The sequence below is a fragment of the Nicotiana tabacum genome, chromosome 15, assembly GCF_000715075.1.
Source record: "Nicotiana tabacum cultivar K326 chromosome 15, ASM71507v2, whole genome shotgun sequence".
In the NCBI taxonomy this organism is placed as follows: domain Eukaryota; kingdom Viridiplantae; phylum Streptophyta; class Magnoliopsida; order Solanales; family Solanaceae; genus Nicotiana; species Nicotiana tabacum.
The window spans coordinates 27,056,798-27,081,326 of NC_134094.1; the positions used below are offsets into that span (position 1 = coordinate 27,056,798).

Consider the following 24,529-nt stretch of genomic DNA (forward strand, 5'->3'; position numbering starts at 1 on the left):
ACCCATTTGTACATAACCAAGCTATCTGAACCGAATCTCTCTAACTCAACCCAGCCATGCAGGTTGCCAAAACCCAAGAGCATTGCCACGAAATACCTGTAGAGACTAGTCACGTCATAAGTACCCAAAGAACTGATCATACCCATTACTGTGCTAACCCAACCTACTATCAAGATGTCCTATTCCACCAAGTCCTTTCCAAACTGCATTTAAATTGATACTTCTCCTTGCTAGAACACCCCAATCCCTAACCAAAATTCACCACACAAGAGACCCTAGTATAAAACCACAACGCCCTAAGGCCCATAAGCCGTTGACTTCCCTCTTAAGCACCCCAAGGCACCACAACCGAGACGTTCATTCTAAAGAGACCTTATGTGAACCTAAAACTGTTTCCTTCACCTTCTTGATACTGAAATGCACAACCCACAATGATATAAAATGCCACAAGTATCAACTCCATCTAATGCAACTCCCAATTTCTAGCCATATACAAATCTTGAAAATTTCAAATCGCTACATATATATCTTGAATCCATTAGAATAATTCTCGAGAGTCATTTACTCTACTCAAATCTCAATTAAACCGACCAAACGGACCGAACGACCTATGACCCATTAGTACACCAATACCCAAGGGAGTAAAGAGTAACCCACACTCCTAAGCAACCGAGCAAATTCCTACTCCATGTACACTACATCCTTCGCGAATAACCACTCAATTATTTTATGATTTCTCATATACCCATAGAGTGTAATACAACCTGTATCCAGAAATTTCTTTACCCGAGTCATCCTCAATCCCAACCCCTGCAGTCATAGCTGATTCACCAGTATACCTCGAACCGAAACCAATACAACACACAATCGTGCAATCAACTTGTCGATATCAGACTCCCCCACTTGGCTCAAATCCATGGAATAAAATATTTGACTACTCACAATAACCATACCCTCATTACTACCATAATACCACAGTGAGATTCAACTAAATCCTTCCCGAGCTCTTGAACGGAAACCATCTAATACTTCAAATTGTCTGCTAATCTCGCATTCACCCTTGTAATAGTCAAGACAACTTCCACAAGCAATCCAAACTCAAATCGCAACACATATCATTCATTGGTAAAAGAGAACTCTTTACAAAACATCATAAGGACCACACAACCTCAGGACACCTCGCAGGAGATAACCCACCTGCTCTCCCTCAAACTGACATCTCTCTATACCTTTCCACAGTCACGACTACTACGCAATCACTTAATCTTCTTGATTCTGAACTCATCAACAACATATGAGAATCTACTTCACTCCGCAACTAAACAACATTAGAGATCCCTCAGCACACCCATAATTCAAGACCATACGCCAAATCAAGACAGAAATCAAATACCCTATAGTCCTTGCTACATCTCAAGCAAACTCTTCTCGTCACATTTGAATAATCTGAACACATCTCGCAGTCTCATCATACTCACAACATAGTCATCCAATCACAAATTCCACTAATAGGGACACCAACGGACCTATAAGTCCCAAAAGCACGTGCTCACACAATCAAAATCTCCGTGCTTAAGCTACCATCAAAACCTGGCCTTAAGTCCTCCAGACTAGCCCATCACCAAAACACAGAATACACATCTCGAACCTCGTTCATAGAATCACAAGCCGGCAATGCACAGCTGATACCGAGCGCTCATATATGCATACGAATGCGTGGAAGGAATTCAAAGAGTTACACTTCAAGCTAAATCAATGCCGCACGATAAGGAAAGAAAGATGGGAAGTATATCCTAAATGTATTGTAGCCTCTCGAAGATAGGTATGGACGTCATCATACCGATCCGCAAGACTCTACTAGACACTTGCTCATGACTTGTAGAACCTATAAACCTAGAGCTTTGATACTACCTTGTCACGATCCAAAATCCAACTAGTCGTGATGGTACCTAACCCAACCCGCTAGGTAAGCCAGTTAACCACTAACCAATTTCAATAATAATTAATAAAGCAATTAAGAAAATTATTTGAATCTTATATATTCTCCAAGGACTGGTAGTACAAATCATGAGCTTCTAAGAATAAAATTTACAAAGCTGAAATGAAATAAATACATCGTCTGTTTGAAAAGTATATAAACAGAGTTTTATAGATCTAAAGCTACCACGAATACGGGGCAGCTACAATCGGGACGTAGGTATATCTTCAATCCAACTCCCATCGAACACAGCAACATCAGCAACCAACATCTGCATGCAAAGTGCAGAAGTATAGTATGAGTACAACCGACCCCATGTACTCAATAAGTAACAAACCTAACCTTAGATTGAAAGTAGTAACGAGCTAACACAAGGTCGGGTACAATACCAATATTCCACAACAGTTAATAACAACATAATACAGGTAATAAAAGATGTATCTCAGAAGTAAAATGCTCAGCTCGTTTACAGTTCCAAAAAATAGTCATGCTTTTTAAGTATCTTAGTGAAAATCCAAATCTTTTACCGAAAATGCCAAAAATATGAGTAAGTTTGAAAACTGTAATTTTTCCAAATATCTTTTCCACAATAAATAAGATATTTCATTTTCTTTCCAGATAACAAGTGTGAAATCACTCTCTATGCCCACATATCTATGTGTGTAAAAAATCATGAATGACGTGATACCATACATCATGAGAAGAAAATGCATCTCTATGCATGTATGCCATGTGTGCATGCCAATGCCATGTATCTCAGAGATGAATCGTGTACTCACACTCTCAGAGTACTCAATCTCACTATCTCGCATCCAGCAACCTTCAACAATGCAATATGAAACGAAATTGATCCGAACCTCGTCCGAAACTCATACGAGCCACTCGGGACCCCATCCGAATATACTAACAAGTCCAATAACATAACACGGACCTACTCGACGCCTCAAATCACGCATAACAACATCGAAACGATGAATCGCACCTCCAATCAAAATCTATGAACTTTGAACTTCCAAATTCAATAACTCGTGCCGAAACATAGCAAATCAATCCGGAATGACTTTAAATTTTGCGCACAAGTCCAAAATAACATAACGAAGCTATTTCAATTTCCAGAATCGGATTCCGACCCCGATATCAAAAGTCAACCCCCCCGGTCAAACTTCCCAAAAAATCCAACTTTCGCCATTTCAAGCCAAAAACAACCACGGACCTCCGAATCAAAATTCGGATGCGCTTCTAAGTCCAAAATTACCCAACGGAGCTAACAGAACTATCAAAACTCTGTTCCGGGGTTCAAATTCACAAAAAGTCAAACTTGATCAACTCTCCCAATTTAAAGCTTCAACAATGAAATCCACTCTTCCAATTCGATTCCGAATAACCTGAAAATCGAAACCGATAATTCACATAAGTCATAATGCATCATACGTAGCTACTCATGCCCTCAAACAACCGAGCGAAGCGTAAATGCTCAAAACGACAGGTCGGGTCGTTACACAAGAAATCTTCAAAGTAAAAGTTTTAAATTCAAGAGCTTCAAGCCCAACAATGGTGGATATTCAAATACATATAAAAATTCAGATCCCGGAAGCTTATTCGAATGCACTATAAACAATATTTTATAGCACCCGCATTGAATCAAACAATAAATCTTTAAAATAAAATTTCAAATTCAGAAGTTTCAAGCTCAACAATGGTGAGTCTTCATACACACACAAAAATCAGATCTGGTAAATTTAATATATTAAGTAATCGTATTTGCCACTAAAATAAAGAAAGACCAAATTGTTTAGTTATCATGTTGTAATAGCTACTAAGTAACCTTGCAAAAATGAAGGTGGATGTTTAACATTATGTACTTCAAATGCGAAGGCAAATAGCTAATGAGTGGGCCGGGTAAATAGTTTTGGCCGCATAGGTAGGAAAAGTAAATAGTTTAGGCTTGGATATTAAAGAGTAACTAGTTTGGACTCAATTAATATAAAGTGAGATTTTTTTTTATATAAATATTTCGTCGAATTTATTGTTTACTTTATATATTGGTATTATTTGATTAGAATATCTATGCAATCAAAGTTGTATAGAAAATATAAAGCCATTAGAGAAATTCTTTTAATTTTTCAAACAAAAACAAAATCATACTCTAGAAGTGTTTTCATTTTTTGCAAAAATTGAAAAAAAATCATTATTTATGATTGGTTTCAGTTCTTTTTTTTTTTGTTGAAAAAATAGAAAATAATTTTCATTTTTTTCTACAACGAATGCCAAATGTTTTGTATTAGTAAATGTTTTTCTTTTTAATCGTATTTATTTTAGAAAAATAACTTCTTTTTTTTCGTTTTTTAGAAACAATACCACGAAAAAGGAAGACTTCTATGGGGAGACTTTCACCTCATCGCTCGAAACGTATATATGCGTGTTTTCACTATGCTTTTCCTCTGTCAAAAGCAATCTCTCGCATTCCATATACATTAACTTCTATTCACATTCATCGATTTCCCATATAAATTCGGAATCGCAGTTATATCAACCATTGTACTAAGTTCAATTTTCCAATTATTTGTTTCCCAGGTATGGATTTTAACATTATCTTTGAATTGCACTACTTAGTTTTTTCCGCTATATTTTAGAGCGACCTTAATTGAACTAGAATTTCGATTTTGTAGCTCAATTTCATATGTATGATCTTTTGAAATTAAATGTTTTGGTAAATTAAGAAGTCCCAGTTTGAAGAGCTTGATCGCACTTTATTATTGTTATTATAGCAGATGGGTTCGATAAAATCGACTTGTTCCACTCTTTAGTGTGTGTTTGGTATGAAAGGAAAATGATTTTTTCAGGGAAAATGTTTCCTTGAAAATAAGTGATTTTCCTACTTATTTTATGGTGTTTGGTAAGTGAGCAGAAAATATTATTACAAGAATATTTATATAATAATCTAAGGCATACACTATGGTGGTTGAGGGTGGGGTTGGTATGGGGTTTGGGGAGGTGGGGTGGAGGGGGGGGGTGAGAATTGGAGGAGGGTGGATGCGGTGGGGGTGGAGGAGTGTGTGTGTGGGGGGGGGGGAGGGGGAGGTTGTGATGGAGAATTGGGAATTGAGGTGGGAATTGGGGGTGGGGGTGGAGGGTGTTGGGGGTGGAGAGGAGACAATCAGCCTGGAATGCAACTTATAGAACTTGTTTTTCCTACTCTCACCAGGAAAGTCATTTTCCTGATTTAAGGTACTTGTTTTCCTTGAGCAAATATTTTTCAAAATATTTTGACAAATCAAACATGGGAATATTGTTTTTCTTCATACCAAACACACCAATAGTGTGCTTAAATTTTCTTGATGCTGGAGCTCAATTTTACTACTCACTTTGTCGCATTTATGTGACATTATTTGACTGAGCACGGAGTTTAAGAAAAGAGTTTTGAAACTTGTGATTTAAAACAAGCTATTGGCATTTGTGTGCCAATAAATCACCTCGTTGAGCGTAAAATGAAAATTTTAAAGTTAAATTGTTTCAAAATAAAAAACAGACTAAAAGGGAAAGTGGCCGCATAACGGGCCAGAGGGAGTATGTTATTTCAATTCTTATGGATTTTCTCAGCCTCTTGCAGAAATGCAGGGTAAGGCTGCGTACAATAGACCTTTGTGGTCCGGCCCTTCCTCGGACTCCGCGCATAGCGGGAGCTTAGTGCACCGAGCTGCCCTTTTTTATGGATTTTCTCAGCAGCCAAATGGCGCTTCGACTTTAGATTGAATGGGTATTGAAATGTAAAATTTACTATGTATAGATTTTTTGCTCCAGCTGCAGATTCTTGAGTAGAGATTCTACTGGCGTTTGTATTATTGTTTGAGGGCTCCTGAATTATTTTGATTGAATGGATGTGGAGGGAGCCGGTACTTTGTCAGGAAATGGTGCAGAATCTGTAGAATCTTGTTCCCGTCCAGTTCGACGACATCTGAATAATGGTAAGCTCAAAGTGCAAAAAGATTCAGTTATCCTATGAGCCAGGTTTCTGTGATAGTTAAATTTTGTTAAGATTTTGGGGCAACGGTTTAAGGAAAGAAAGCTCCTTTGATCGTAATCATGAAAAAAATAAATTGCTGCCAGGGATCTATCCCTATACCCACAATGATCGGCCATACTTTGCTATCCATAACGGGAAAGAGTATTTGTCAACTATTATAATAGATAGATAATATGATATGCGGCAACTTGAGAGAATTTGCGCCTGCTTTAAATTGTCAAGGACATGCATAAAGCTATAATAGATCTCAGCAATGAAAAAACTGTGGAAGTCCTCAACTTTCTTTGTTTTGACTTGTGGAGAGTGCGCATTGATGTTGTGAGAAGGTACGGGAGAAAATATGTTATTGATATTAGATGATAAATACAATACAAGAGGTTCATATTTATAGCTATACACTACAAGGAGATATTACTCCTCTTCCAATGTGGGACAAGACTACACTATACATATCTGTAAACTAACACTCCCCCTCAAGCCGGTGCATACACATCATATGTACCGAGCTTGTTACACATATAGCTAATACGAGAACCAGTAAGAGACTTAGTGAAAATATCTGCTAGTTGATCATTCGACTTTACAAACTCTGTAACAATATCTCCTGAAAGTATTTTTTCTCTGACAAAGTGACAGTCGATCTCAATGTGTTTAGTCCTCTCATGGAACACCGGATTTGGCGCAATATGAAGAGCAGCTTGGTTATTACACACTAGTTCCATCTTGCTGATTTCTCCGAACTTTAACTCCTTGAGCAACTGCTTGACCCAAACTAACTCACACGTCGCCATAGCCATGGCCCGATATTCGGCTTCGGCGCTAGATCGAGCAACTACATTCTGTTTCTTGCTCTTCCACAATACCAAGTTACCTCCTACTAGAACACAATATCCAGACGTAGAACGTCTATCAAAAAGGTGATCCTGCCCAATCAGCATCTGTGTACCCAACAATCTGCTCGTAGCCTTGATCCTCGAATAGTAATCCTTCGCCTGGAGTTGACTTTATATACCGAAGAATGCGAACAACTGCATCCCAGTGACTATCACAGGGAAAATCCATAAACTGACTTACAACACTCAACGGAAAAGAGATGTCAGGTCTAGTCACTGTGAGGTAATTCAATTTGCCAACCAATTTCCTATATCTCGTAGGGTCTCTAAGAGGCTCCCCCTGTCCAGGCAGAAGCTTAGCATTCGGATCCATAGGTGAGTCAATAGGTCTGCAACCCATCATTCCAGTCTCCTCAAGAATGTCTAAGACATACTTCCGCTGTGAAATAACAATACCTGAGCTAGACTGGGCGACCTCTATACCTAGAAAATACTTCAATCTGCCCAGATCCTTAGTCTGGAAGTGCTGAAAGAGATGTTGCTTCAGATTAGTAATACCATCTTGATCATTGCTAGTAATAACAATATCATCAACATAAACCACTAGATAAATACACAGATTAAGAGCAGAATGCCGATAAAACACAGAGTGATCAGCCTCACTACGAGTTATGCCGAACTCCTGAATAATTGTGCTGAACTTACCAAACCAAGCTCGAGGGGACTGTTTCAAACCATATAGTGACCTGCGCAATCTGCACACACAACCATTAAACCCCCTCTGAGCAACAAAACCAGGTGGTTGCTCTATATAAACTTCTTCCTCAAGATCACCGTGGAGAAAAGCATTCTTAATGTCTAACTGATAAAGAGGCCAATGCCGTACAACGGCCATGGACAAAAAGAGACAAACATATGCTACTTTAGCCACGGGAGAGAAAGTATCACTATATTCAAGCCCAAAAATCTGAGTATATCCTTTTGCAACAAGACGAGCCTTAAGCCGATCAACCTGGCCATCCGGGCCGACTTTGACTGCATAAACCCAACGACAACCAATAGTAGACTTACCTGCAGGAAGAGGAACAAGCTCCCAAGTGCCACTCGCATGTAAAGCAGACATCTCGTCAATCATAGCATGTCGCCATCCTGGATGAGATAGTGCCTCACCTGTAAACTTAGGAATAGAAACAGTGGACAAAGAAGATATAAAAGCATAATGAGGTGACGACAGGCGATGATAACTTAAACCGACATAGTGGGGATTAGGATTAAGTGTGGATCGTACACCTTTGCGGAGTGCAATTGGTTGACTAAGAGGAGACAAGTCCGAAGTAGGTGCAGAATCTGATGCGGGGAGTGAATCACATGGGCCCGATGCTGGATGTGGACAACGATGATAAGTCAAGAGTGGTGGAGCTGCAGAAGGTTGAACTGGATTATGTGGAGGAACTGGAGCTATAGGTGGTGGAGCTACAACTGGAGCTGTAGGTGGTGGAACTGGAGTTATAGGTGGTAGAGCTACAACTGGAGCTGTAGGTGGTGGAGCTGGAGTGATTGAATCTCCAAAAGATGAAACTGGTAGTACCTCAGAAATATCTAAGTGATGACCTGAATCTGTAAAGTATGATTAGGTTTCAAAGAAGGTAACATCAGCGGACATAAGGTACCGTTGGAGGTCAAGAGAGTAGCATCGATACCCCTTTTGTGTTCTTGAGAAACCCAGAAATACGCACTTAAGAGCACGAGGAGCTAACTTATCTGTTCCTGGAGTAAGGTTATGGACAAAACAAGTGTTTCCAAAGATACAGGGTGGAAAAGAGAACAAAGGTAAGTGGGGAAACATGACAGAGAATGAAATTTGGTTCTGGATAGCTGAAGATGGCATACGATTAATAAGATAGCAAGATGTAAGAACTGCATCCCCCAAAAACGCAACAGAGCATGAGATTGTATGAGTAGAGTACGAGCAGTTTCAATAAGATGTCTATTCTTTCTTTCAGCTACCCCATTTTGTTGAGATGTGTACGGACAAGATGTTTGATGAATAATCCCATGAGATTTCATAAACTACTGAAATGGGGAAGGCAAATACTCTCGGCCATTATCACTACGAAATGTGCGAATAGAAACCCCAAATTGATTTTGAATTTCAGCGTGAAAGGTCTAGAAAATAGAAAACAACTCAGATCGATTTTTTATCAAAAATATCCAAGTGCACCTAGAATAATCATCAATGAAACTGACAAAGTAGCGGAATCCCAAGGTGGAACTGACCCGACTAGGACCCCAAAGATCTGAATGGACTAAAGTAAAAGGTGACTCTACTCGATTATCAAGAAGCCGAGGGAAATGGGAGCGAGTATGCTTACCGAGCTGACATGACTCACACTCTAGAGCTGACAAGTGAGATAAACCAGATACCATTTTCTGAAGTTTTGACAAATTGGGATATCCCAATCGTTTATGTAATAATCTGGTGAATCAGTAACAGGACAAGTTCTAAGACAAGATGTGAGTTCATGTGATTTAGCAAGGATAAGGTAATAAAGTCCGTTTGATTCACGTCCGGTACCAATGATCCGCCCCGTACTGCGTTCCTGTATAAAAACATGGTCATCAAGAAATAAAACAACGCATTTAAGTGATTTGGCTAAGCGACTAACATCTATAAGATTAAAAGGACTATTAGGAACATAAATGACTGAATCTAAAGGTAAGGAAGTAAGTGGGCTTGCTTCACCTACTGCAGTTGCCATGGTTTGAGACCCATTGACCATTGTGACTTTTGGAACAGATTGAGAATATGAAATAGTAGTGAAAAGAGATTTGTTACCAGAAATATGATTTGATGCACCTGAATCAATGACCCAAGACTCAGAGGATGAAGATCGGGAGAAACAAGTCACGCCGGAAACACTGTTCACACCGGAATCTACTGTAGCTGACTGAAAAACTCAAAGTGGTCGGAATGAAACAAAACCAGTGAGGGTAGGATCGGAATTACCAGGCAATCCTACTGTTCAACTGGAACTTTTTCAAAATCTGGCCGGAACAGTGCTCACGCGCCGGCGCATGGGTCCGATCTCGCCGGATTTTGTTTTTCTTTTCCAGGCGCGTGGACGTGTGTTTTCCGGTGGGGTTGACTGGGGTTTGGTCTCCGGAGCCTGAGGAGTCTTATTGTGGTGTTGGTTTTTGCACAACGCCAACAGAAAGTGATTTGCTTACGGACAACCTTCTAAGTCGCTGGAAAATTGCACGGCGACGAGTTTCTCACTAATGCTCTGATACCATGTGAGAAGGCACGGGAGAAAATATGTTATTGATATTAGATGATAAATACAATACAAGAGGTCCTTATTTATAGCTATACACTACAAGGAGATATTACTCCTCTTCCAATGTAGGACAAGATTACACTATACATATCTGTAAATTAACAGATGTTATAGAGCAGAATAACCTTCCATCATGAATACTATGAATTAAAACCAACAAAAAGTCAAAAACAAAGAAGAAGTTCTTATGGGTAGAAATTCTCTCAGCGAGCCAGGTACTTTAAGGAGTAGATCCGAACTAAATATTCAGAAATTTTAAATTTGCAATAGCTGCTGCCAATGTTTAAACTAGAGAAAATTTCTTCTTGTTATAAAATACTTGTTAAATGTCTCTTTTGTGGGTCTTGTTGATGTTATGCTGGTGGTACTTTGGGTTATGTTGATAGAGGTTGAGTTTCGAGTTGCAACAGCATTGTGTGGGGTTGTGGTTTGGGATGGTTATTAGTTATTTCTGGTATGTGGTGATGGGGAGTTAATGGTTGTGTTAGTCGGTGATAGAGATCGTGGTTGCCTTGGTTGACCCTTAGCTTAGCTGGGAAGGACTTATGAGGATACTATCATTATGAATTAGGCGGTGACCTTATGCCATCCTTCTCGTATTTATCAAGACCTTTAATGGGACTTTACCCGATTCTTATAGAGACATTAGGCAAGACATATAATCAAGTCACGATATTAGTATGGTCAATTTAACAATAGTTATGTGAAGAAAATGTCTAATATCAGAGGACTTGCTTGGTTTCTACAGAAATGTTAAGATATAAACTCAAAGTAATTGGTTTATGTCGCTTCGAAATAGGATCAACTGAGAGTGGCTTTCATATGAAGAGAGATAGTGTCTGCATCCATAATAAAGTAAGAGTTTGGTGTGTCTACCTGTTGGTTATAAATTCTGCTTTTGGGTCAAGTGACGGGATTAAATAAGCTTCCTCAGTAGCGTGAAAGCATTCTTTGGAAGATAGGTTCCAATTGTACTTCGCTTACTAAAGGTTACCGCCGTTGCTAGAGTCTTGGTATGTCTGTTTCTTTATAATAAGCATATAAGAGGAGAATATGTGAGTTTGAGGAGTTCGTTATGCCATCTCTCTTATGTGATTGTGACACTAGGATTGCTGATGCATCTTCACTCGAAATATCAAGTTATGATTGTTTCAATTAAGCTTTTGTTCTATACTGATTGGTACTCATCAAGTTGATATTATGTTATTGTTCTTATTATTGTTCTTCTTCTTCTTCTTATTATTATTATCATCAGTTTCCCATTGTTCTTCCTCATTTCTCAGTATTATATCGTAAGCTTAGTGTAATGCGACTCTATTTATACTTCATAACCTACCAATTACAGAAGTAGAGCCTAAATATTGACGTTTCATTCTCACATTTGCAGCTGTATATCAGTTTACTCAACAAAATCTTCCGGCATGTAAACCTGTCCTGACACCAGCATGGGTAATTAAAATAGAAGTCTTTCTCTGAAATGTCCCTTTCCTTTTATAAATCAACAGGGTATTGAACTTCTCTGACTACGTCTTCTTAACAGGTTATTTCAATGTTTTTCTTGATAGGCGTCATTTTTATTCCAATTGGACTTCTCTGTCTTCATGCTTCTGAAAGTGTAAGCGTTAGCTCTTCTGTTGATTAAAGACATTAGTCTGCATAATCTATTGGCTCTTCATTCTTGATCAATAAGTTTGGTTTAGATGGTTGACCAAAAAAGCATTTGCAGGTTGTTGAGATTGTTGACAGATATGATACAGATTGTGTGCCAGATCATCTCAAGGGCCAAAAAGTTGCTTACATCAAAGATAGCTCAGTTTCAAAGAATTGTACCCGATACTTAAAGGTGATATTTCATTACAAGTTATGAGCTCACATTCAAGCTGCCTCTTTATCATATGTTGATTCTCCTCACCTTATAAGATATTACCGTGTCATCTGGAAAAAACTAGTATGATATAAGCTTTGACTTATTTATGCTCTATCCTCTCTGTACACCTCTTATCCACTCCTGAATAGCTTTATATGACACTGCATTAAGCATTCTTCTGGACATCCACTGATGAGGATGTATACTTTGATTGCTCATAGAAGTTCATCCAATGAACAGCAATTCCGCACCACTTTATCCCCAATAAGAACTTTTCACTGCCAAACTCGTTTTGGCTCATATTGAGTAGAAACCTTCGGCTTCCCTGGTCGTAATCCTTCTCCATGTCCAGTTTACACATCAGCCCCTGTTTACCTTTTTTTTAATATAGCATGCAATCTTTCATTTGCTATTAAAACAGCATCAGTAATCTGCTCGCTTCTAATGAAAGCATTCTGTGTATCGAAAATTGATTATGCTAGGAATTTTAACCTTGGTGAATATCTTATGACACAATCTTATAGAACTCCTGTTCAAACTGATTCGTCTGTAATCTTTCGTCTAACTGGCACCAATCTGTCTGGTATTAGCGAAATAAAAGTTGTATTGTAGAATTTGTTTTTGGGGCGGGGGGGGGGGGGGGGAGGGACCGTAGATTCTCCTAAGTAAAGCACACACTCACATATATACATACATAAGACAAGAATCATGGAAGGGTCCAATACTACTCCACGCTATATTGGTATTCATTGTAAAGCTTCCAAAGGTAAGTCCCTTGATTTTTGTGTTGTCGTATTGCTTTAACTTGATGTATTCACTTTGAGCGAGAGTCCTGTATATTTATGCGTATAATTATTGACTTTCAGAATGTCAAAAGTTTTCTTATGGAAGGGTTGAGATCATATTTTTGAAGGTGTATAGTAATCATGACAACTATTGTGGATTAAATAGTTAGAAAAGATGAAGCAACTCTAGCCAAATACTGTATGATGTCATTTATAAAAAGCTAGCGTATTTGTCACGACCCAAAATCCAACTAGTCGTGATGGTACCTAACCCAACCCGTTAGGTAAGCCAACTATTCACTATCCAATTCCAATGTAATTTAACAAGACAATTATTAAAGAAAATATATGAAACCATTGCATTTCCCCAAGAATTGACAGTACAAATCATGAGCTTCTAAGAATAGAGTATACAAAGCGGAAATGAAATAAATACATAGTCTGTTTGAATAATATATAAACAGAGCTTTTATAAATCTAAGGCTACCATGAACAAGAGACAGCTACAACAGGAACGCAGGTACATCTTCAAATCCCGCAACCATCGAGCACAGCAACAACAGCCAACATCTGCACGCAATGTGCAGAAGTGTAGTATCAGTACAACCGACCCCATGTACTGAGTAAGTAACAAACCTAACCTTAGGTTGAAAGTAGTGACGAGCTTCTGCCAAGGTCGGGTCCAAAACCACTAGTCCACAACAGTCCATAACAACATAAAACAAATAATACCAGAAGTAACTCAGAGATTAAATGCTCAACCAAATTATGATTTCAAAAATAATAGTTCTTCATTTCAAGTACATCAGTGAAAACCCAGATCGTTTGCCGAAGTTGTCAAAAATATGAATAAGTTTGAAAGCAATAATTTTCCCAAAATCCTTTCAATAATAAATGATATGTTTCATTTTCTTTCCAGATAACCCGTGTAAACAAATGCATCACTATACCCATCTGTCAACATGTGTGAGAAATGATGAATTATGTGATACCATACAGCATGAGGAAAACACATCTCTATGCATATATGTCATGTGTGCATGTCAATGCAATGTATCTTAGAGATTGTACTCATGTACTGACACTCTCAGAGTACTCAATCTCTCTCGCATTCTCTCTCACTATGCTCAGCACACTCAATCACTCAGCGCTATAAAATACCTGCTGCGGCGTGCAGCCCGATCCCTGTTTATAGTTGATTGCGCTCACTGGGGGTGTGTACAGACTCATGAGGGGCTCCTACAGCCCAAGCGCTATAAGCACGGATAACTCACGTGCTGCACGGACAACTCACGTGCTATAATATCATATCTGGATCCGTACGGACAACTCACGTGCTGCACGGACAACTCACGTGCTATAATAATATTTGGATATGCACGGCCAACTCACGTGCAATAGTATAATATATGGATCCGCACGGCTAACTCACGTGCTGCACGGCCAACTCACATGCAATAGTATAATATATGTAAAGCCAACATGGCTTGCTACGGCGTGAAGCCCCGATCCATATAATAGTAATAATATATATAAAGCCAACATGGCCTGCTGTGGCGTGCAGCCCGATCCCAAAAATATCCTCACAATCAGGCCCTCGGCCTCCCTCAGTCATCAATCTCTCCAGTCTCTCTCTCATGGGCTCACAATGTCATGAGAATAGCCCAAAATGATGATATGATGTATCAATAAATAACAACAGAGACTGAGATATGATATGCAATGAAATGAATATGACTGAGTATGAATTTTCAATTTAAAATAAATAATTCACAACAATATGACCTATGTGGGTCCCAATAATACTGGCACATAACCTCAACATGGTTTTTAATATGCTTTTCAGCTCAATTTCTTTAACTCATAAAACCACATGGAAAATGCCAAGATCATTTAACTACAAAATTCTACAGAAACAATTATGTCACAATTTCTATAGTGCACGCCCACACGCCCGTCACCTAGCGTGTGCGTCACCTCCCAACAATTCACGAAATACATATATTCAGGGTTCATACCCTCAACTCCAAGATTAGAAGAGTTACTTACCTCGAACAAACCAAATCCAATGTCGAGCAAGCTAAGCAATGCTCCAGAAATTCCATTCTGCACGTATCAACTTCCAAACGGCTCAGATCTACCACAATTAATTTGATTCAGCTCACAAAAATTATAGGAATTAATTCCATATCAAATTACTAATATTTTCCAAAAATTCGAAATTACGCCCCAAAAATCACCTGTGGGGCCCACGTCTCGGAATCCGATAAAACTCACAAAATCCGAACCCCCATTCAACCACGAGTCCAACCATACCAAAATTACTCAAATCCGACTACAACTCGGCCTTCAAATCCACAATTTAAACTAAGAGGGTTTTCAAACTTTTCCAACTTAATTCACCAATTAAATGATAAAAACAACCATGGATTCGGGTAATTTAACCAATATTGAGTTAAGAACACTTACCCCGTTGTTTCCCTTGAAAAACTCCCAAAAATCGCCTCTTCCCGAGCTCAAATCCGTCAAAAACCGAAGTCCCATTTTCAGAACTTAAACTCTCTGTCCAGACCTCTCTTCTTCGCGAACGCGACAGGTCCCTCGCGTTCGCGAAGCACAACTCGACTGCCCACAAATTTAACCCTTCGCGAACGCGACCGTAGCTTCGCGAACGCGAAGCTTTGCAAATCTTACCCTTCGCGAACGCGACCACGGCTTCACGAACGCGAAGCTTCACCAGCTCAGACCTTCGCGAACGCGACCACCACCTCGCGAACGCGTAGAACAAGGACCCGGGGGTCCCCAATAGCCTCACTCTTCTTCGCGAACGCGACACCTCTCACGCGTTCGCGATGTACACACAGACCATACCTTCGCGTTCGCGTCCTCCCCTTCGCGGACGCGAAGAACAAAACCTCACACTCAGAAAAAACTCTTCGCGAACGCGAAAGAGAAAATCAGAAAAATGCAGCAGCAAATATCAGCAATTTTACCAAGGCCAAAAATGATCCGTTAACCATCCAAAACTCACCCGAGCCCCTCGAGACCTCAACCAAATATACCAACAAGTCCTAAAACATCATACGGACTTAGTCGAACCCTCAAATCACCTCAAACAACGCTAAAACCATGAATTACACCCCAATTCAAGCCTAATGAACTTTGAAATTTCTAGTTTCTACAAACCACTCCGGAACCTATCAATTCACGTCCGATTGACCTCAAATTTTGCACACAAGTCATAAATGACATAACAGAGGTATTCAAATTTTCAGAATCGGATTCCGACCCCGATATAAAAAAGTCACCGCCCCGGTCCAACTTCCCAAAAATTCAACTTTCGGCATTTCAAACCTAATTCCACTACGGACCTCCAAATAATTTTCCGGACACGTTCCTAAGTCCAAAATCACCATACGGAGCTATTGGAATCATTAGAATTAAATTCCGAGGTCGTTTACATATAAGTCGACATCCGGTCACTATTTTAACTTAAGCTTTAAACCTTGGAACTAAGTGTTCCAATTCATTCCAAAACCTCACCGGACCCGAACCAATTGCCCCGACAAGTCACACAACAACTGTAAAGTACAATTTGAGCAGTAAATGGGGAAACGGGGTTATAATACTCAAAACGATCGGCCGGGTCGTTACAGTATTATTGTCTTAGGAATGAGGTTCTGTGATAGATACTCACCAAACCTGATTCTGAAAAGCAGCAATAGCAGCATTCTTAGCTGATGCATGATGATAAAGTGCATCTTTTGAAAAAATTTCCTCCTTTTTCTTTTACTTTCGGAAGAGCTTTACATACACGCAAGAAAATAAAAGAAGGAAACTATATTAATTATCGGAGTTCTTTGTTGAACAAGGAAAGCTTGAATGTCCTTTTTCCTCCATTGGTCTGAAGAAGCCAAACCCTTCCAATTTCTTTCAAAAAAGGGAAACCACTGGTTTCAAAATAGTTGAATAGTTTCTGTAATAAAATATTCAGTAAACTGCTGCAAATCATATTGAACCTAAAAACAGCATTGTGGTGGTGATCTTAATTAGTTATACTAGATCTTCAACGTAAGCTTTTATTTCCATTAGAAGTGCTGAATTAGAAAAAAGTGATTTATACAAATAATATATATTTTTGTGTTATCATGCATCCACATGTCACTGCATACTTGCTTCATAGGGATTGTGAAAAATCTAAATAGATAGAGTAATTAGGAACTTCAGTTACTTTATTAAAAGCTAAGGAGCCCATTCTTGCAGCGTTAACGTGGGTTTAAAACTTCGTGCAACTATTAAATTCTGGGAATGTTATTTCACCAGTTCTTATGACATAGATTTGGGCAGAGTTTAAAACTTTGTGCAACTATGTTCTTAGCTCTTTTTTCAAGTCTTGTACTGAATTTTGTGCATTACACAAATAATTGTTCTAAATTCACTTATAAAAAGAAACAAAAAGAACGAATAACTTCTTGAAAATTTTCCCTCACTTGTATTGCTGGGGAAATAGTATATTCCTTGTTGTGTCCATATATTGAGGTATAACGTGTTTGAAATTGTAGCATTCAATCCATGATGCTGATTGCTCATCCAGCAGTATAGTGCATCCTTCCATTTTTCTTTGAAAACACAGCCAACCTTTGCCTTTTTAAGTTACTCGTGATGGGATTTCCATGATTGGAGCAACCCTCTCTTGTTTTGAAATTTTTTCTTTATCCTTTTCACTGATCTGTTTTGTGTTTGTAAATTGTCTTTGTGCAGGTGCCCCAAAATATGAAAGCTCCAATTTACGTCTATTATCAACTTGATAACTATTACCAGAACCACAGAAGGTGAAGGCTTTTATCTCCTTTTTTTTCATTTTTTTCAAGTACCAACTTTTGCTGGTAAGTTTAAGTTGATGGACGATTGGAATTACTGGCATTAAATTAGTTGATTATCTAAACATTTATAAGTTCCTCTCTCTTTTTCTTTTTTTATATGTTTGCAATAACAGAAGTTGATGGAAGATTGGAATTACTGGCATTAAATTAGTTGATTATCTAAACATTTATAAGTTCCTCTCTTTTTCTTTTTTTATATGTTTGCAATAACAGATTCTTTTCTCAGTTATGCCACATTCTTATCGCATTATATACTAGTTGTACCGTTTTGTTTTCTCAATTTTCTTTATTCACCTATTTCCTTTTTGAGTGATACGGTGCTAGAAGGGGAACCTTAGAGCAACGATGAAGTTGTCTCTGTGTGACCTATAGGTCACGGGTTCGAGCCGTGGAAGCAGCTAGTAATGCTTGCATTAGGGTAGGCTGTCTACATCACATCCCTTGGGGTGCGGCCCTTCCCCGGACCCTGCGTAAATGCGGGATGCTTTGTGCACCGGGCTGCCCTTGTTTAGTGCTACGGTGCTATTACATTTTTCATAAATTGATTCCTCTGTTTGAAGTACATTTTGTGATCTATATTCTCTGAATTGTTCATTTCTGACTCAGCTTGGTTCTTTCAATCCAGGTATGTTAAAAGCAGAAGTGATAAACAACTTTTACATGGACTAAAGTACAATGATACAAGTTCTTGTAACCCCGAAGGCGAAAATAATGGTCTCCCAATTGTTCCTTGTGGTTTGATTGCGTGGAGCTTGTTTAATGACACATACTCCTTTTTCCGTGGAATAGATGCTCTAAAAGTCAACAGGAAAAATATTGCTTGGAGGAGTGATCGTGAACACAAATTTGGGAAGCATGTTTATCCATCCAATTTCCAGAGTGGGTCTTTAATTGGTGGTGCAACATTGGACCCTAAAGTTCCTGTAAGGCCTTTTGACTGATGCAGCAACTTTGACTATTCTTTTCTGTTAATGAAACATATGTTATTACGAAATTGAAAGTTAAACCAAGGCATATAAATTAAGGCGCTGGCCTTCATTTTAGAGTCGATATCTCTGCTAGAATCCTTAGACTAAAGAAGACGGAAAATAAATGACCAGTGGGAAAATAAGTATCATTCTTAATTTCTTTTTTTCCTGGATGAACGTGTACATGAGTCACTACTAACAGTCCGAGACCAAATACTGATCATGGAAAGCGATTATGGCTCTGTTCTAGATTCCCCGCCACATGCTGTGAGGCTGTTTCTCTGTTTGCCCTGATGCAGTTTCTAGCTTTAAAAGGGCAGCCCGGTGCACTAAGCTCCCGCTATGCGCGAGGTCCGGGGAAGGGCCGGACCACAGGTGGTCTATTGTATGCAGCCTTACCCTGCATTTCTGCAAGAGGCTGTTTCCACGGCTCGAACCCGTGACCTCCTGGTCACATGGCAGCAACGTTACCATTTACGCTAAGGCTCCCCTTCTAGCTTTACTGCGCAAAAATAATTCGTAACAGTCAACTTAATTTTTCTTGCTAGGTATCATGCTTACATGTGGCACTCATTGTTGAGATATTGCATTTATGAATTGCATCTTTATAAATTTTATTTTCTTGGATGAATGTGTACATGAGTCACTACTATCTTCTTAGATGTGGCACTCATGAGTTGAGATATTGCACTCACGAAGTCTTTATATCAGCTTGCACTCATGAGTTGAGTCTTTACAATCATATCTCTATTTTGAATCCTTGCTTAAAGATTGGAATTTTTAGCACTTCGTTGGTGACAGATTGTTTTAAGATTAAGCATAAATTATGACTTCAAAATTGTGATTCTTGCCTTCTCTTTCACGAGTATATGGATTTGTCTTCTATCTAATTCTTTTCTCTAATGTTCTCCTTTTTCATGAATCATATTTCCTCTTTGTAATGGGGTTGATGGAATCAACCAGCTAAGTGATCAGGAGGATCTCATTGTATGGATGCGTACTGCCGCTCTCCCTAATTTCCGTAAATTATATGGAAGAATTGAAGAGGACTTAAATGAAGATGATTTAATTATGGTGAAGCTTGCAAACAACTACAACACCTACAGTTTTGGTGGAAGGAAGAAACTTGTTCTTTCAACAACCAGCTGGATTGGTGGCCGGAATAACTTCCTTGGAATGTCCTACATTGCTGTCGGCTCTTCATTTATCTTCCTCGCTTTTGTCTTCTTATTACTTCATGTGAAAAATCCAAGGTAAACCTTCATGTGGGCCAATATACAAATTAATGCTTCATGACACCCTTTTATATGTGCCAAAATCTTGTTCTGCACTTACATAAGCTTCGTGGTGTATTGTGGGGCATCCTTCCTACCCCATCACCCCTGCCTCTTCCCTTCAGGAAACGGAAATACAGATGCCTATGTTTTCCATTTACACCATCTAAGAAACAGGTGAAATTGCAGGAGAATGCTGTTTTGCATTAAGATAGATCTGAAGTACAATAACAAGAAACTGGATGTCAGTTATGCTAGTTAAAGCAGCTTTATTGGTTATATTTTCTATGTTTCCATTCATGAGAATTTAAGTGTGTGTGTGTGTGTGTGTGTATGGTGGGGAGAGGGAGAGTTAGGGGACGAGGACGGTGATGCTCTATCCTTGACCAGCAAGAATATTAGGGTGTCCAACAGTTGAGATTGGCCAAGAGATAACAGTGGAAGCAGAAATACAAAATCCTATTTAAAATGTGAACATTTTTGAGATCTTTTTTTTTTTCTTGAGCCGAGTGTCTATTGAAACCATCCTCTCTAGTAAGGTCTGCGTACAAACTACCCTTCGCAGACCCCACTTGTACGATTACACTGGGTGCAGGATTTTTGGGATTTCCACTTGCACTGTCACAAGTATACGCAGGAAGTAGTGGAGTGATAAACTAGGAGATCTGGCAGCGAACAAGATCAGATCCAATCTGGGTTCTGTGGCAGCTCCATTGTCTAAAACCCACCTGAATACTTCTATAGAGTGTTGAGTAAAAACCACTGATTCAAATGCTATAACCAGTGAAAACCTTGAAGTTCATCAATATACGCCTTCCGTGACAATATGCAAATTTTTTGCAGAACTTTCCGCATTTGTTTAACTATTGGTTACCCGTGAAGAACCAAGCTATTACACTGTGCTGGAGAGGGGCTGCCAATTTATTAATCCTTGACTCTTGCTCAATAAAAGAATGCTCCTTGCTGAGTGGCTGAGCCCTGCAAACTGGCGCAGATTTGCTGGAGATTCTTGCAGTGGAGGATAGGAAAATGTAAGAATAAGAAGTATTGGCTGAAGGGATGCTGGGAAGAGGAATAGGGGATTGCCTCCAATTGTAGATAGATTGGGTGGATGGTTGTTGATAGAGTATCTACACGGTTGTGTTTTAGTTTCCGCTGGGTAACCAAGAGTTCTGACAGCTCGACGTATTGCTAGCTTTTCGTTCTTTATTTACTTCCCATGACACCTAAGATTGTTTTAAATCTGGCTCACTGCAAATGATTAGTATATTTTTTCTGTAAAAAGTGCTCAGAATTATTAACCTACCTTTGGTTTACTGATACTGAGAGGTTGTACATCCCATTGGACGTCATGGTTGTTCAGCCTTTTCTGCATGTTGTCATGACTTTGATTTGAGCTCCCCTTTATGCAGGCCTTATGGGGATACAAATTTATCTTGGAACTGGAAGGGCATGTCAAACTAGAAGGTATTACTACTTCTAAATTACAAATTCCTCTTTGAAAAGCTTGGCCTTACTAAGTGAAGTTCTTATAATGAGAACAGTAGAACATCTGTTAAGAGGATGCATTGTGTTCATGAAGGCTATGATTGGGTGTTGAAATCATAAACCCAAATAATTTGGTACCATTTCAGTAATTTGTGCTGGCATGCTAAGACCTATATGTATCTTCAAAATTTGCTTGAGTAGTTTGTTGTTGAAATGCTTTGGGAAAATGACACTGTATAGCCATTCTCAAAATAATAGTCAAAAAAATATATAATTTTTGTATATATATACATTCTGTAAGTTATATACAAAAATTATACAAATTTTATACAGTTTTTCGGCTACCAAATGTAAATAGTTTCCGGTGCGGCTAAATGCTTTAGCAAAATTCCTAGCTACTTCTGGCTGAGTATGTAATGTGAACAATAAAAAGTTAGCTAACTAGCTAGTTAGTTATGTATTTGCAAGATGAGTCGGATAATTCTCAGTCTTCTACTACATTCAAATTTCATCCAAATGGTCAATAAAGTATAACAACAACAACATACCCAGTGTAATCCCGCAAGTGAGTCTGGGGAGGGTAGTGTGTATGCAGACTTACCCCCTACCTTTGTGAAGATAAAGAGGCTGTTTCCGAAGACTCTCGGCTCAAGGAAAACGACAAAAAGGGCAGAAATTAACAAGCAGTAACATATCAACAAGATAATAAGCTAACCGAAGTGAATAAACAACATGTACCAATAGAACTCCAAGAATACGAGAGTACAAGACTAATACTACTACCTACTGGTACGACATAGAAATACGCTCGACTACCCACTAACCTTCTACCCTAATTCTCGATCTCCACACGCTCCTATCGAGGGTCATGTTCAGTAAGCTGAAACTGCGCCATATCCTGCCTAATCACTTCTCCCAAATACTTCTTAGACCTACCTCTACCTCTAAAATGGTCAATAAAGTATAGGTTGATGAAATTGAATGGAGAGAGTATGTGCAATCTTTTAAGGTTTGATTGCTTGAATGACTAAATCCATCTTAAGGGAGTTAATCCAAGGGTATCATCCAAGGGTATCTGTGTTGTATTTTTTCCAAGTATAGAATGTTTACTTAAAAGTACTATGGCAGTGGGAACTTACAGAGGTAGCATACATTAGTCCTTTGTTATTTAGTTAACCATAGAATGTATGTTATATGTGCAGATGGATTTCCATGAAAGACACCTCCTGGTATATAAAATGAAGTTATATCAGATATTTTCAGAGCAAAAAGATCAAAAGTATACACTACAGAATTTCCGAACAATTCATACAATCAGCCTGTGACTTGAGTCTTGATATGTAGCAAGTGTACCTTTTGCTGATAATTTATTTGTAAGCATATATTGTTTTGTACAGTTTATATGAAAGATTATGAAAAGGCTACTGTTGGTGTTCAAGAGGTCAATTTCCATGATAATACAATTTGTGTATATTTTGATACCATTAGATTACTCTTATAATATCTGACAAGACATTGTCATCTTCATCTAGAGAAGTGTTGACTTAATATATGTAAAAACAATATGACAGCAAAAAAATAACATGAGATAAATCAACTGTAATATCTTAGCAATTCAAACACTAAAAGGAAAAACAAACTTGACTTCATACTGTACCTCCTTACAAGTAGATAGTCACGAGCCTTTTACTTAGTATTACAAAATATCATGATTAGAAATGAATATCAAAATTGGAACAAAAGGGTTCGACTCGACCTCCTATATATTAAACCATAGTGTATCTGTTAATCAATGTATAAGCAAGAATGGAAAGTAAAAGAACATATAATACTTTTTGATCGATAAAATCTTGATGAGTTTTAATTTCTTCTTCTGCAATTGTCTCTAATTTTGGAGCATTGGAAATCCTACGAGGAGAAATAAAGCGTGCTGGTGCAACTTCTACAATATTATTCACGTATCTCCTTGCCATGCAATTGTCTTAATTTCTTGTATGGAAATTAAATGTTTGTTGGCAATGAAAATTTCTTGATTATTTGATTTCTTTTGGAGGAATATGGAAGGTAATTGAGGCTTTTTCTTTTTATTTTTATGTTAAGAAACTAAGATTTGATGTTAATTTATACTAGCTTGATTGAGTAAATGTAGGGTTGAAAATCATTTATTATTAGTGATAAACCGTGAAAATAGATATACCTCGTTTATTAAGAAGTTTTAGATGAATTAGTGGTCTATGATTAACGGGTAAAAATAAAATCAAAGTTTACTTCCATAAATCTCGTGGTAAAATGTCGTTGCAATATTATATTCCTTTGGTTAGTGTCTAATTACTATGCAATTTTCCTAAATGCTAAAATCTAGGCAGCCCATGCTCAGCTTCTTTACATCTCTTTACTAATTCCAATTTTTCCTAATTGTTTTTCTTTTTGACTAATGGGCAGAAATCGAGAAGCAAATATTCCCTTCTTTGACCAAGTATAGTTATAATGTAATCATTTAACTTACCATTTGTTAACACATAAGTTTCAAAAATTACTGATATTTTTTTTAAGCAATAACTCATATTTGTAGAAGAAAAGAAAGACTTGCTTACACCAACTATTTATTCCAAACAAATTAATAATACAATCAGACCTCTCTATAACTGTATTTCTATATAATAGTCAACAACAACAACAATAACATACCCAGTGTATTCTCACAATATGAGGTTTGAGAAAGATAGTGTGTACGCATACCTTACTCCTATCTTGTGGAGGTAGAGAGATTGTTTTCCGAAAACCCTCGACTTAAGAAAAACATATTACTAACAGGTTAGAAAAGAAAAACAGAAGTGTAGAAGCTACGTTGAGCCTAGCAAAATACAAAGCAATAAGCCAACTAAGCACGAGTAACAATAGGTATTAATAGATGTCTAAGGATACAATACCATGAAAATAAAATGATGTTGCAAATATTGTGTCCCAAACTCCGCTACCTACTAATCTTTTACCTGAATTCTCGACCTCCAGATCCTTCTATTAGGTTCATATCCTCGGTAAGCTGAAGATATGTTATGTCTGGTCTAATTACTTCTCCCCAATACTTCTT

General features: G+C 38.2%; 1 protein-coding gene across 4 annotated transcripts; it reads left to right on the forward strand.

The window, feature by feature from the left end:
* Positions 1-4,307: 4,307 nt before the first annotated feature.
* Positions 4,308-22,922, forward strand: LOC107776133 (putative ALA-interacting subunit 2). Of its 4 annotated transcripts, none has more exons than XM_075230680.1 (10): positions 4,308-4,552; positions 5,780-5,943; positions 11,561-11,622; positions 11,714-11,788; positions 11,900-12,016; positions 17,587-17,657; positions 18,334-18,631; positions 19,640-19,929; positions 21,363-21,417; positions 22,641-22,922. In XM_075230680.1, the coding sequence occupies exons 2-9, from the start codon at positions 5,853-5,855 to the stop codon at positions 21,412-21,414; spliced, it is 1,056 nt and encodes a 351-aa protein (XP_075086781.1). In that variant the 5' UTR covers positions 4,308-4,552; positions 5,780-5,852; the 3' UTR covers positions 21,415-21,417; positions 22,641-22,922. The 4 variants fall into 4 exon arrangements, with proteins under 4 accessions (XP_075086781.1, XP_075086782.1, XP_075086783.1 ...); XM_075230681.1 differs by having other exon boundaries at positions 4,351-4,552; positions 5,766-5,943; XM_075230682.1 differs by having other exon boundaries at positions 4,351-4,552; positions 5,786-5,943.
* Positions 22,923-24,529: the final 1,607 nt, after the last annotated feature.